Source organism: Pelophylax lessonae, assembly GCF_965119305.1.
Source record: "Pelophylax lessonae genome assembly, chromosome: 9".
NCBI lineage: Eukaryota > Metazoa > Chordata > Amphibia > Anura > Ranidae > Pelophylax > Pelophylax lessonae.
In genome coordinates this window covers 213,640,962-213,656,784 of record NC_138776.1, presented here as the reverse complement: position 1 = coordinate 213,656,784, position 15,823 = coordinate 213,640,962, and the positions used below count along the sequence as shown (strand labels likewise).

The following is a 15,823-nucleotide window of genomic DNA, read 5'->3' as shown; positions in this document are numbered from 1 at the left end:
AAACACACTTTTGCTTCATTTTTTTTTTGCCTTCCTCTGGATCAACTGTGGGTATAGGATTGTGTAAATGGAGGTTTTCTTTTCTATTGGTTAAACTTGATAGTCATCTGCTTTTTTCACCCTGATTAACTGTAACTTAAGAATATCGATTAACTATTGAATAAGACCAAGTATCACATATGTTCCTAATAATATAGATATAACTTATAGATAAGGATTGTAGCATTGTACATTTTAATAATACAAACAAATTTATGCAGCGCTAGCTCCAATAATATTTTAGTAAACAATATATATCAAATTATTATAAATATAAAGTGCTAAGTGCTGGATTGATCAAATATGCAATAAACAATAAATATCAAGTGCATAAAATCCACATGAGGTGTTATAAATAAATCCAAGTGAGTGATAAGTGCATAAAAAAGTCCTTAATGTGATCCAAATAAGGTGCCAAAGTGCCAGGAATTCAAAGTGCTTGCAAAGTGATAAGGTGCCCCTCTCGGTTCCCCACTCACCAGGTTGCCGATATAAAAAGACCTTTGTATATTATTGCACAGTGGCCCGGGATCTTTGAAACAGACTTCTCCTATGTAGCCTTCAGTAATATATGGGTCCGCCTCCGCTTCCACCATTAAATGAAAAGAGGGCCATACATGGTGAAGTATGTATAAACAGATTTATTTTCATAAAAGGTCAAATAGATACTCACAAACGAATGAAGTATATTAGCGTGTAAACAGTGAACTCGTGTGGCGCCGCTCTCGGCGTGTGTTCCACACACAGTAAGTTCCTCACTGGAAGTGACGTTCCGTCTGGTCCGCAACCGGAAGTACGTCAACGCGTTTCGCCGTCAATTCAGCGTCTTCAAAGACTTTGAAGACGCTGTATTGACGCTGTATTGACGGCGAAACGCGTTGACGTACTTCCGGTTGCGGACCAGACGTAACGTCCCTTCCGGTCAGGAACTTCCTGTGTGTGAAACGCATGCCAAGAGCGGCGCCACACGAGTTCACGGTTTACACGCTAATATACTTCATTCGTTTGTGAGTATCTATTTGACCTTTTATGAAAATAAATCTGTTTATACATACTTCACCATGTATGGCTCTCTTTTCATTTAATGGTGGAAGCGGAGGCGGACCCATATATTACTGAAGGCTACATAGGAGAAGTCTGTTTCAAAGATCCCGGGCCACTGTGCAATAATATACTAAGGTCTTTTTATACCGGCAATCTGGTGAGTGGGGAACCGAGAGGGGCACCTTATCACTTTGCAAGCACTTTGAATTCCTGGCACTTTGGCACCTTATTTGGATCACATTAAGGACTTTTTTATGCACTTATCACTCACTTGGATTTATTTTTAACACCTCATGTGGATTTTATGCACTTGATATTTATTGTTTATTGCATATTTGATCATTCCAGCACTTAGCACTTTATATTTATAATAATTTGAGATATATTGTTTACTAAAATATTATTGGAGCTAGCGCTGCATAAATTTGTTTGTATTATTTTCCCTAAGATTTTCTTAGTGTTTGCAGCAGCTGCACACATTTACACTTTTTTACACATTTTTCACTTAACAACCACACGTTGTGTAGCGCGGGTTTAAATTTGTTTTTTCATTGTACATTTTAAGCTGTGTATCTCATCTATTCTGTCATAGCCCATCCATCTTCACTATGCCCAGTGTGGTAGCTTTTCCCCAGCTCATCAAGTTCTAGTGCAGATCCAAACTGATAAATCCCAGCCTCCATTCCATACTGAAATGTATTCTGCAGTCATGGTTCCAGATAAGAATGTAGATGATTCCAACCATTAACAAATGTCATGGCATTATATGAAGTGATTCGAGTCTTGTGTTTATAGTATTTCAAAGGGCTGCCAAAGAGGCCATATTCCAGGTAAATTTCAGTTATTAGTGAGGAGGCCAGAGGTAAACTTTACCCATACTGGATACTGGTCTAACATTAAAACTCCCTTAGGTTGATCTCCATTGCAGTTTTTGTGACTTCAATTAAAAGGGTAAATGACTTAAGAGTTGCTACCATTTATGGGAGAAGAAAATAAATACTGGACTTACCGTTCTCAATATAAAAGGCAAATCAATCACAGAGCCAAATACTTGGAGAGAACATCTCCAGCTACTTTTCTCTTCCATTAGGGTTGAATATTAGTTCTAACCAGTGTCCTCACTCACATTAAAGCATTAAATATGTTCAGTTTTGAACCCAGAACTTCTGTGTGACCTAGAGGTCAAAAGTGACAGCTTCAACAAGGTGTATCACACTGGTAAGTTGCTTTATGGTGGATTGAGCCTGGTTTTAGCTTATAGGTTCAAACAAACATTGTTTTTTTTTTCAACACTAAGTCTACAGATATGAAATCTAAACCTAACTTCTAAACTTTGGTGAATGAACTATTTAATGTCTTATTGATAACATTAAAAACAATTCTTAGGTTTTCCAGCCACATGTGAGCTTCCTACTTAGTTCCACAGCCAACCAGTTCACAGCTGTGTAGAATTATTCCAGAGAACGAATGTGTCATTACTTGGTTTCTATCTCTTTCAGGCTTCGAGCTTGGTTTTGCCATGGCAAGTCCCAATGCCTTGGTGTTGTGGGAAGCTCAGTTTGGTGATTTTCATAATACAGCACAATGCATAATTGACCAGTTTATCAGCTCAGGACAAGCAAAGTGGGTACGGCACAATGGCATCGTTTTGCTTTTACCGCATGGCATGGAAGGAATGGTGAGTGCTGCTAACACATCTGTTAATCATACTGACTGACTGATTTAAAGAGGCAAGGTAAACAAATTTGTCTTGCTCCCCTGGAGTGTAAACTCATGAATACTTGATCTGGTTAAACTTACTGTTTATCAAGGCTTGGATTTTTTTTTTTTTTTGCCTTGCTATAAGGTGGTTACCCACCTTAATGCAGGTGATACTACATTTTTGTTTGTATAATCAATAGTGAACATTGTACTCAAGGTATTATTATGCTAAATACATGATTTTATTTTCAGACATGTTACAAATATACCACATTCATCAATGATATTCATCATGTAAATGCTAATACCAGCCCAGCACTTACTCCATTATTTATGGTTTCCCCTGTTCCCACACAGACAATTTTCTTTTTATCTGCTATGAGCTGATTGCATGAAGTAACTTTAACTGTATTGTTTCCAAGCTGGCCCCGTGTATATGTTCATTCTATCTGCATAGCTTACAAAATCTGCCTTTTAAACCTAATGTGGTAGAAAAAAGCTAGGGTTAGTGCAGTCATAAGGGCTCCTCAAGCAACTGGCTTTAGAACTGGTTCTGCTGTTATAGAATCTTGCTCTACAAATGAGCGGCATGGTGTGTGGTCATGGTGCATATAGATCTTATGTATGGACTATGTGTTTTGTTTCATAGGAAGATGGCTCCTTTGCCATGTGAAAGCACACAAGGGGATTTTCTTTCTCATTTAGCAAGTGCTACCTCTTTGTTTTTGTGGCTTTTTTTTTTTTTTTCATTTACTGCTATAATACAAAATAATGAAAAACCAAAGTAAATGCCAAAAACACATCAAAGTATAGTTCAGATCTGCTTTAGTCTAATTGTAAAGTGAACGAAACAGAGTGCGGGGAGCATGCTGAGGGTTGGTGGTGGGTACAGTGACCCCTCTCACATGTCCAGGAACAGGGGTCACAATAGGAAACACCAGTCTGCGCTGTGGGGTCACATGGAAAACATCAGTTTACTCTGCATCACCCCTCAGTAGTTAACCTCCACTGCTGAAACTTGTGACGTGATGGCACTTCTCCATTCAGCGTCTTTTTCAGCGTTACTTCTCTGTTCAGAGTTAACCACTTAAGCCCCGGAAGATTTTACCCCCTTCCTGACCAGGGCCTATTTTGCGATTCGGCACTGCGTGACTTTAATGGAAAATTGCGCAGTTGTGTGACAGTGTACCTCAAACGAATTTGACTTCCTTTTTTTCCCACAAATAGAGCTTTCTTTTGGTGGTATTTGATCACCTGTGCGATTTTTTGATCATGCGCTATAAACAAAAAAAGTGCATCAATTTTGCAAAAATAACAATATTTTTCACATTTTTTTATATGAAATTCCCCCCAAAAAAATGTAAAAATCAAAATTTTTTAACATTTTAGGCCAATTTGTTTTATGCTACATATTTTTGATAAAAAAAATTGCAAAAAGCGTATTTCTCTAGCGCTCATTGACAGACGTAGTCCTCGGTGATACACCACCTTCGGGTTATGTTGCCTCCACAGGAGCAGGACTAGACAGGAAATTAAAAAGCTCTGGCCACACCCTAGGGGCAGTCCCAGAGGGTATATCCTCTCTCTCTCTGCCTCAGCAAATCAGTTATTTTCTGTCTAGTTAGGAGTAAGGACCTAGATACCTTGCTGGGATCTTAGGTCCTGGCAAGAATTTTTTCTTACATAGTTACATAGTTACATAGTTACATAGTTAGTGAGGCTGAAAAAAGACACAAGTCCATCCAGTTCAACCTATGTGTGTGTGTTTGCTTTTAACCGTACATTGTATACCCCTGTATGTTGTGGTCTTTAAGGTGTCCATCCAATAGTTTTTTGAAACTATCAATGCTCCCCGCTGATATGACTGCTTGCGGAAGAGAATTCCACATCCTTACCGCTCTTACAGTGAAGAACCCCTTACGCACTTTAAGGTTAAACCGCCTTTCCTCTAGTTTTAGTGAGTGGCCACGTGTCTTATTGTATTCCCTTACTCTAAATAGTTTGTTCCTTATGCTCGGGTCGCCAGTACAGTATTTGTACATTGATATCATATCCCCCCTCAAGCGTCTCTTCTCCAGAGAGAATAGGTTCAGTGCTTGTAGTCTTTCCTCATAGCCGATGTCCTCCATTCCCCTAATTATTTTGTTGCCCTTCTCTGGACTTTCTCCAGTTCCAGCACATCCTTCCTGAGGACCGGTGCCCAGAACTGGACAGCATACTCCAGATGTGGCCGGACCAGAGTCTTGTAGAGTGGAAGAATAATCTCTTTATTTCTGGAGTGAATCCCCTTTTTTATACAACCCAGTATTCTGTTGGCTTTGCTTGCAGCGGCTTGGCATTGCATGCCACTTCCAAGCCTGTTGTCTACCAGTACCCCCAGGTCCCTTTCCATCCTAGACTCACCCAGAGGTTCCCCCCCTAGTGAGTAGCTTGCTTTCTGGTTTCTGGCCCCCCAAGTGCATTACTTTACATTTTTCTACATTAAATCTCATCTGCCATGTAGTTGCCCACCCCGTTATTTTGTTCAGGTCTGCTTGCAAGATTTCCACATCCTGCATAGAAGATATTGGCATGCCTAATTTAGTATCATCTGCAAATACTGAGATTGTACTAGATATCCCCTCCTCTAGATCATTTATGAATAAATTAAACAGGATTGGTCCCAGGACAGAACCCTGGGGGACCCCACTTTCCACACCCGCCCAATCCGAGTACTCCCCATTAATCACCACCCTCTGTACTCTCCCCTGGAGCCAGTTCTCTATCCAGGTACTCACCTTATGGTCCATACCTACCTTCCTTAGTTTGTACAGTAAGCGTTTGTGGGGAACGGTGTCAAAGGCCTTTGCAAAGTGAAGATACACCACATCCACAGGCTTACCTTTATCTAAGTGGCAGCTCACTTCATCGTAGAAGGTTAATAGATTGGTTTGGCATGAACGATTTTTCATGAATCCATGCTGATTACTACTTATAATACCGTTTTCATTACTAAAGTCTTGTATGTGGTCCCTTATCATCCCCTCCAAAATTTTGCAGACTACAGATGTTAGGCTGACCGGCCTATAGTTACCCGGGATATATCTCGGCCCCTTTTTAAATATTGGTACCACGTTGGCTTTTTTCCAATCAGCTGGCACCATACCTGTCTGTAAACTATCCTTAAAGATCAAGAATAATGGTCTGGCAATCACCTGACTGAGCTCATTTAGAACCCTTGGGTGCAAGCCATCCGGTCCCGGGGATTTATTTATGTTAAGTTTCTCTAGTTTAGCTCTAAGTCTATCCTCTGTTAGCCATGGCGGCACTTCCTGAGGTGTATTATTTAGTTCGGCCTTACAAGCGGGGTTCATGTAGCCCCCCGATTCCTTTGTGAAGACTGAAGAAAAGAAATTATTTAACACTTCTGCCTTTTCTCTGTCCTCAGTGGCCATTTTTCCTTTATCATCTTTTATGGGGCCAATGTGTTCTGGCCTCGCTTTCTTACTGTTTATATACTTAAAGAATTTCTTGGGGTTCTTTTTACTCTCCTCCGCTATATGTCTCTCGTGTTCTATTTTAGCCGCCCTGATTTAATCTTTACATTTCTTATTACACTCTTTGTAATGCTTAAATGCTGCCAATGACCCCTCAGTCTTGTATTTTTTGAAGGCCTTTTCTTTAGCTCTAATATACATTTTTATGTTGGAGTTTAGCCACCCAGGGTTTAGTTTTGCTCTTTTAAATTTATTTCCCAGTGGAATGCACTGGCCCACCCCCTTGTTAAGTATGCTCTTGAAGCACTCCCATTTTTCCTCCGTGTTCTTTGTTCCCAGGGTTCTATCCCATTTGATATTTTCTTTCTTAAAGGATTTTTTAGACAGCTTTTTTTCTCCAGTGTTCCTGTGAGATCTTCAAGCAAGAAAGCTGAACTGGGCGACGGGCTGGATGTTGAGATCCGGTGGTCACCCCAGTTCAGCCTACGAGCGCGTGCAGGCCATAGCTCCGCGCTGGGTCGGCCGCGACAAAGTCCCATTAAAGGACTGACCCCGCGAGTTAAACGTCTCGCTGAAACGCCAAAGACCATGAGTCACGGCGTCCATATCGGTCGACAGCCCTCCCGCCCCGGTGGAGAGGGGTACTGTCAGGAGTTGGTGCCCGCCTGGTTCCGGTATGGTGAGTAGTATGTTCCCCCTTTTCCCCTGACGGGTCTTGTGGTGAACGCGGGCCCCTCTCTATATGGTAAGATAGAGTCCCTCTCTATCCTATAGATGACACAGATCCTCCTACTTTGAGTGTGATTTTATGTGCAAAAAGCCAGGAGGCTTGGTTTGGGAGCTAACAATCTAATTGTATACATGTTAAAAAGATGTAATCTGTGGCATTCTGGGAATCTTACGGTGATAAGAATAAGCTACCTACCAGTCAGAAGCCACGGACATGTAGACTGCCTTCCTAATCAGATCTCCAGCTATTAGCAGGCCTCCCGAATGGCCATGCGGTCCGCCAGGGCCGGTACCGCCAACCACGCCAAATCCCCATGCAGAGAGAGTGTTGTGTGCCCTGCAGCACACCGCTATTCAGTACAGGCCGCCGCCATTTTTTTTGCTGGATCGCACGAGCCGCCATTTTGGCGTAGCCTCGTGTCTCCAGCATGGGGGCGGCCATGTTTGAGGTGATCCAAACACCTCGTGGAGCTTGGGGAGGCGCCGGAAGGCGTGCAGAGGGGCGGAGCCGCCTCCTTTCTTCCTGGGCAGCCAGCCAAAAGACTTCCTGTTTGTCAAGACAGCGCTGTAACCTGTTGCAGTTAAACTCTGAGCATCAAGTGGTGAGCCTGGGGGTCTATCTCTCTCTCTCTCTCGATCGATAGGGATCCCTAGCAGGTAACACTAAGGGGCTTTTTGTGGCGCTGGGGGTCTGAAAAAAAAAAAGTTTTTTATTTTTGAATTATATTATCCAGGAAGTGACTGGAATTATCATGGACCCTGCCACACATATTCCCCCACCTGTTTCCCTCGAGGGGGCCACGGGACCCGCCGGTGCACAGAGTGTAGAGTCATTTACAGCAATTTTGGAGTCTATGGTGGCTCGGGTGGAGGCGGCCTGTCAGGGACGGGGGTCAAGGAAGCGACCCCCGCCTACCCCTATACTATCTGACACCTCTGACTCAGATTCAGAGATGGTCACTGCAGTTGCAGGTCCCTCTGCAAGGGCTGTTATCCCAGGTAAAGCCCCCTCAGACAGTGAGGAGGACGCTTCTTCTCCTGCTATAATTCAGGAAGAAGCATTGGTGGACGCACTAGTTGTGGCAGTGCAGGAAACCTTAAAACTTGAGGTTTTACCGGCAGAAGCAACTGATACAGAGATTCCTTTTGGTACTAATAAGCCCATCAAAACGGTGAAGGTTTTTCCTGTACCCAAATGTTTCGGTAATCAGATTAAAGGAGAATGGGAGCATTCTAAACGTACCTTTACTATTTCCAAGCGTATTGCTAGACGCTATCCGTTTGAGGAATCCATCATTAAGAAATGGACGGTACCACCAGTGGTGGATCCACCTATTTCCAGGCTGAATAAAGCCACGGTTATCCCAGTGGAGGACACTTCGTCCTTTAAGGATCCGGTGGATCGAAAGATGGAAGCAGAGTCCCGCACCATCTTCTCTCTGATAGGGTCAGCATTTAGACCAGTAATTGTTATTGGTCTAGTTTCCCAGACACTTACGGAATGGGCAAAAATGGTACGCCAAGACCTTAGGGGAAAGGATATTCCCCAGGAGACATCTGATTTGATGGAACAGATTATACAAGGGCTACAGTTTATCTGTGACGCAGCCTTGGACACTACTCCCTTATTAGGGCATGCATCTATGTCAGCGGTGATCCTCAGACGTGTGCTGTGGTTAAAATGCTGGTCAGCTGACCTAGGTTCCAAGAAGACCTTGACAAATCTCCCTTTTCAGGGGAATCGTCTATTTGGGGCCAACCTAGATGAAATCATTAAGGATGCCACTGGGGGCAAGAGCACTTTTTTGCCACAGGCTGCAAAAGCTAAGGGACCTCGCAACAAGCGAGGACCTTTCTTTACCGCCCATAAAGGGCGCTCGGCTGGTACTAGCGGGAAAGGCAAGACTCCTCCAGGAGGGTTCAAGAAGGGCTGGTCGGACAAGCAGAGGACCAACCCAGCCAAACCCGAAGCAAAGGAGTACACAGCCTGAAGGTGCGCCCCCACCCGGTTTCAGGGTGGGGGGACGTTTTCACCGATATTCAGGACATTAGATCGAGCATCAACCACTACTACCGGTGCGATTCTTCCCTTCCAACATTTAAGTACTACAGGAAGCGGTAGTTACCGTTCCCTGAATAGATCTTTTCCTTTACCTTTTCCTAAGATTAGTCCCTATACCTCACAGGAATCGGATCTGGTTGACCAGATAGGCCAAGTAGCCTCTAGTCGGGTGACTTCGGTCCCTGAGGTTCAACCAGAAAAGATCACCCTTCCTGATAACAATCAGGTATCTGATAAATGTGTGGGAACAGAAAACGACCAGACTTTCTCAGATGGTCGGGGCCAGATACCTCTAGGGACGCCTGGTTCAGATTCTATCAGCGCCAGTGGTCCTAGAAATTCTAGGCTGGCCTCCTCAAGCCGGCCTGGCCGACTTGGACATGCTAGTCACAGACGTTCCGTGGGAACTTCGTCTCAGGGAGTGTCTGTGGTCTCAAGGACCAATTTACCATCATGCTTTACAGTCGCTGGGTTTAATGGCCTGGCCATTGAGACCCAAGTACTGAAGGACAGAGGTTTGTCTACTTCAGTCATTCCTACCCTTATTAAAGCAAGGAAAGCGACTTCCAGCAAGGTCTATTATCACACATGGAAGACTTATATTGCGTTGTGCGAATCTTTAGGATTTCCTCCACGTACCTATTCGGTGACTCGAATATTGGCCTTTTTACAACAAGGGGTTGAGCAGAAGCTAGCCTTGAGCACCATCAAGGGTCAAGTTTCAGCATTAGCAATCTTCTTTCAGAAACCTTTAGCTACCAAGTCCTTGGTGCGGAATTTCATCCAGGGGGTGCGGCACCTGGCTCCTCCAGTCCGCGTGCCCTTACCGCCCTGGGATCTTAATTTGGTTTTGTCGGTTCTACAGAAACCTCCCTTTGAAAACATCAGAGAGATTCCCTTGCTTACTTTATCCCAGAAGGTGGCCTTCTTGGTGGCTATTACTTCTGCTCGCAGGGTGTCAGAACTGGCTGCATTATCATGCCAGTCCCCATACCTAGTGATTCATAGGGATAAGGTAGTACTTCATCCTAAGCCATCCTTTCTTCCTAAGGTGGTTTCAGATTTTCATCTGAATGAAGATATTGTACTACCTTCCTTGTGTCCTCAGCCCAAGCATCATCGGGAACATGCGTTGCATTCCTTAGATGTGGTTCGGGCAATCAGGGTATACCTGAAAGCTACGGAATCATTCCGTGAGACGGATTCACTTTTTGTGATCACGGATGGCCCCAGAAAGGGTTTGCCTGCATCTGCCGCGACCATTGCCAAATGGATTAGACAAACGGTGGTACAGGCTTATTCTATTAAGGGTCAGAGTTCTCCGTTCCCTGTTAGGGCGCACTCCACTCGAGCGCTCAGTACTTCCTGGGCCTTTCGCCATCAGGCGTCAGTGGTCCAGGTATGTAAGGCGGCCACCTGGTCGTCGGTACATACCTTTACAAAATTCTATAAAATTGATGTGATGGCATCGGCGGATGCCTCATTTGGCCGCAAGGTTTTGCAGGCCGCAATTTGAGGAGACCGGTGGTCTACCTCGAGGGTTTTTTTCTGTTTGAAAAAAAAAAAAAATGTTTTTCTCTTTTTTGTTGAGTCTCATCATTAAGGATGAGCATTGTAAACTTCTAGTTGGCACCGGTTGGGCCTTCTAGATTGGGATTTGATTTCATTTTCCCACCCCTCATTTGTGATACTGCTCTGGGACGTCCCGAAGGTGGTGTATCACCGAGGACTACGTCTGTCAATGAGCGCTAGAGAAAAATGGATTTTTGTAAAATCTTACCGTAAAATCCTTTTCTCTTAGCTCATTGACAGACGTAGTCCCCGCCCCTCTGTTTTTTTGAGTTGGGTTGGGTTAAAATCTCTAAAGACTGCTTTTTCACGTAACTGATTTGCTGAGGCAGAGAGAGAGAGGATATACCCTCTGGGACTGCCCCTAGGGTGTGGCCAGAGCTTTTTAATTTCCTGTCTAGTCCTGCTCCTGTGGAGGCAACATAACCCGAAGGTGGTGTATCACCGAGGACTACGTCTGTCAATGAGCTAAGAGAAAAGGATTTTACGGTAAGATTTTACAAAAATCCATTTTTTGATTGGTTTGCGCAAAAGTTATTGCGTTTACTAACTAAGGGAAATATTTTTGTCATTTTTGTTGTTTTTAACGTGTAATGGCGGCGATCTGCAATTTTTTTTGTGGTACTGCGACATTGTGGTGGACAGATCAGACCCTTGACTGACATTTTTGACACTTTTGGGGTTACCAGTGACATTACTACAGTAATCAGTGCTATACATATGCACTGTTACTGTAAAATGACACTGGCAGTGAAGGGGTTAACTTTTTTGGAGAGGGAGGGGTTAAGTGTGTCCCTAGGGGCGTGCTTCTAACTGTGATTGGCTGTGGCTTGAGGTGTAGGAACAGTGATCAACGGTCCTACATAGTAGAACCGTATGATCACTATTCTTACACAGAGGAGAATGACAGTCGGCTTGTTTACATTAGCCGCCTGCCTTTCTCCTGCTCTAACGGATGATTGCGAGTGACCGGCGGACATCGGGTCCACCAGGCACACGCGCGGGGGGGGTCCGTGACCGAGCTAGAGCGTGCATCCGGCGGCGCGCGCTCGCTCCCCAGAGCCTCACAGGCTAGTGACGTACCCATACGTCACTTTGCCTGTGAGGGGCTGACCGCCGCAGTATATGTACTTGCGGCGGTCGGCAAGTGGTTAAAGGGTGCAGTCTCTGTATTCTGGCAGTTTGTCTGTCGCACATGATAATGCAGCAGCTCTCCGCTGCTGTAACTTTGCCGCTCATGGCTGTAAACCGATTTGGCAGTCATAGAGTAGGTTATTCACAACTTGATTCCTCTGCTGGGATTTGCATTAGGTAATGCCATCTGTCATAGCTCAGCAGAGGAAGTGACTAGTGAAAGATCTACTCTGTTACTGCTGGAGCTGTTCACAACAGCTAATAGTGAGTTGCTGTATAATGCTTGGGTTCGTATCTGTGCTGACTGAGGTCTGTAGTTGCTTTGAGGGTACTTGTCTAGCACATCAAAGACACCCCCCCCCCCTTCCCAGAGCTGCTACTAATACACCTCCTTCCCACATTAAAAGATGGCACCCAGGGTACCTGCCCCACCCTTACACCACAGATGCCAGTACTGAAACATTCTGGCAAAAAAAAGCCTTGATTATTATTATTTATACAGCACTTTTCTCCCTGGTGACTTAAATTGCTTTTTCTTTTGATGGGGCACATTGTTAAGCAGACTCTGGGGCATATTAGGGCCAATTTTAGATAAGAGCTAAATAAAATACTAGCATGTTTTGGAGTTTGTAGGGAAACCAGAGTACCCAGAGGAAACCCATGCAAGCACAGAGAGAAAGTACAATTCAATGCAGTTATTGGCTTGACTCGTACTCAAGGTCTCCAGGGCAAGGCAGAAGTCCCCTTTGTTTTAATGAGGACATTTAGGTAAAATGTTTTTTAGTATACTTGACAACTCTCTTCAATTTATGTTTATATTTTTTGGGGTACATTTCTGACTGCACCAGAAACAATTGCTTCTTAAAAGCCTTTACTGCTGCTTCTGTCCTCTGCCATCGGTAATGTAATTGAGAGTCAAGCTTTCCTAAACTCTTCTGCTTAATATTATTACCAGGGACCTGAGCATTCTTCAGCCAGACCTGAAAGGTTCCTCCAGATGAGCAATGATGACTGTGATGCTTATCCTGTAAGTTAATTTGTCTAGCACTATGTCTTGCTTTATCTTGACCTCATGCTCCGTAAATGTTCAAAAATGCAGAAGCTTTATTTTATGTGGACTGGGGATGAATCTGTATGTTTGTTATTTCCCTGCTCTTCTTCCTCTTCTTTAATAAATAAAGATTTTATTTTTGCCCAGATAAGTTAGATGGAGACAGGGACACATACTTTTATGCAATGCAAACATATTGCATAGAGGAGTAGATACAATGCCTTGAAAAAGTATACACACCCCTTGCAATTCTCCACATTGTGTCATGTTACAACCAAAAACGTAAATGTATTTCATTGGGATTTTATGCGATAGACCAACACAAAGTGGCACATAATTGTGAAGTGGAAGGAAAATAATAAATGGTTTTCAACATTTTTTACAAATATCTGAAAAGTGTGGTGGGAATTTGTATTCAGCCCCCTTTTACTCTGATACCCCTAACTAAAATCTAGTGGAACCAATTGCCTTCAGAAGTCACCTAATTAGTAAACAAAGTCCACCTGTATGTAATTTAATCTCAGTATAAATACAGCTGTTCTGTGAAGCCCTCAGACAATGGTTAGAGCACCTTAGTGAACAAACAGCATCATGAAGGCCAAGGAACACACCAGACAGGTCAGGGATAAAGTTGTGGAGAAGTTTAAAGCAGGGTAACGTTATAAAAAAAATATCTCAAGCTTTGAACATCTCCTGGAGCACTGTTCAATCCATCATCTGAAAATGGAAAGAGTATGGCACAACTGCAAACCAACCAAGGCATTGCCGTATACTTAAACTGACAGCCCGGGAAAGGAGAGCTTTAATCAGAGAAGCATGGTAACTCTGGAGGAGCTGCAGAGATCCACAGCTCAGGTGGGAGAATCTGTCCACAGGACAACTATTAGTTGTGCACTCCACAAATCTGGCCTTTATGGAAGAGTGGCAAGAAGAAAGCCATTGTTGAAAGTAAGCCATAAGAAGTTCCGCTTGCAGTTTGCGAGAAGCTATGTGGGGGACTCCGCAAACATGAAAGAAGGTGCTTTGGTCAGATGACACCAAAACTAAACTTTTTGGCCTAAAAGCAAAATGCTATGTGTCGCGGAAAACTAACACTGCCCATCACCCTACACACCATCCCCACCTTGAAACGTGGTGGCAGCATCATGTTGTGGGGATGTTTTTCTTCAGCAGGGACAGGGAAGCTGGTCAGAGTTGATGGGAAGATGGATGGAGCCAAATACAGGCAGTCTCGGGGGTTACAAACAAGATAGGGACTGGAGGTTTGTTCTTAAGTTGAATTTGTTTGTAAGTCAGAACAGGTACATTTTTTAAGTGTAGCTCAAGCCAAAATTACCTCTGTAACATTTATTTTGCTGTTTGTGCCCCTGTTCAGAAGATTTCCCCTCACTTTCAGTCCTTATGACAATTGGATTTTGAAAATTTTGGGTTGTTGTGGAAACAAGCATTGGTGATAAAGCTTCAGTAGAGACACCTTTTTCCCATAACTCTTACAGGAGTGAATTTCCCATCATAGGGTTAGATTTCGTCTCACTTCCTGTTATCTCTCTCCGTTTGTAAGTAGGAGTCGTTTGTAAGTCGGATGTTTGTAACCCAGGGACCGCCTGTGCAGGGCAATCCTAAAAAAAAAACCTATTAGAGTCTGCAAAAGACTTGAGACTGGGGCAGAGGTTCACCTTCCAGCAGGACAACGACCCTAAACATACAGCCAGGGCTACAATGGAATGGTTTAGATCAAAGCATTTTCATGTGTTAGAATGGCCCAGTCAAAGTCCAGACCTACATTCAATTGAGAATCTGTGGCAAAACTTGAAAATTTCTGTTCACAGAGGCTCTCCATCCAATCTGACAGAGCTTGAGCTATTTTGCAAAGAAGAAAAAAAAATTTCACTCTCTAGATGTGCAAAGCTGATAGAGACATACCCTAAAAGACTTATATATTAAAAAAGAATAGCGCGCAAATGCAAAAGAAATGACTACCAAATCTGAAGAGAGTCCATAAATAAAAATGGGGGTTTGGTCCCACCATATGGCCATATCGTGCTCAAGCCCACTACTGCGTCAAAGTACCCCATTATCAGTGGGTCCTACACTATCCATGAAAAAGAGATGAATCCAGCCTTTCTAACCCTTGGAGATAATACTCCTTGCTGGGAGAGATGTGCAAATGCACTACAGGGGACTCCTCCTATATCCACTTGATGGTGGACACTGATTGAGTACAGGTGTGTGTGGGGGGTGGGGAGGGCTGCTCAACCTCGATAGTCTGGTCAGACCGAATACATAATAAACAGGCAAAAAATTTGGGGGAGCATACCCATGTATTTCCAAAGCTGCTGCAGCTATGAACCAAAAGACATATATATTAAAAAAGAATAGCGCGCAAATGCAAAAGAAATGACTACCAAATCTGAAGAGAGTCCATAAATAAAAATGGGGGTTTGGTCCCACCATATGGCCATATCGTGCTCAAGCCCACTACTGCGTCAAAGTACCCCATTATCAGTGGGTCCTACACTATCCATGAAAAAGAGATGAATCCAGCCTTTCTAACCCTTGGAGATAATACTCCTTGCTGGGAGAGATGTGCAAATGCACTACAGGGGACTCCTCCTATATCCACTTGATGGTGGACACTGATTGAGTACAGGTGTGTGTGGGGGGTGGGGAGGGCTGCTCAACCTCGATAGTCTGGTCAGACCGAATACATAATAAACAGGCAAAAAATTTGGGGGAGCATACCCATGTATTTCCAAAGCTGCTGCAGCTATGAACCAAAAGACATATATATTAAAAAAGAATAGCGCGCAAATGCAAAAGAAATGACTACCAAATCTGAAGAGAGTCCATAAATAAAAATGGGGGTTTGGTCCCACCATATGGCCATATCGTGCTCAAGCCCACTACTGCGTCAAAGTACCCCATTATCAGTGGGTCCTACACTATCCATGAAAAAGAGATGAATCCAGCCTTTCTAACCCTTGGAGATAATACTCCTTGCTGGGAGAGATGTGCAAA

General features: G+C 43.7%; 1 protein-coding gene across 1 annotated transcript in view; it reads left to right on the top strand.

Annotated features, from left to right (window-relative positions):
• Window positions 1-15,823, top strand: part of OGDHL (oxoglutarate dehydrogenase L) — a 302,089-nt gene that overhangs the window by 268,236 nt on the left and 18,030 nt on the right. Inside the window, exons 17-18 of the mRNA XM_082267472.1 lie at window positions 2,583-2,761; window positions 12,710-12,781. Of these exons, the coding sequence (XP_082123598.1) occupies window positions 2,583-2,761; window positions 12,710-12,781 (251 nt within the window). The remainder of the gene's footprint in view (window positions 1-2,582; window positions 2,762-12,709; window positions 12,782-15,823) is intronic.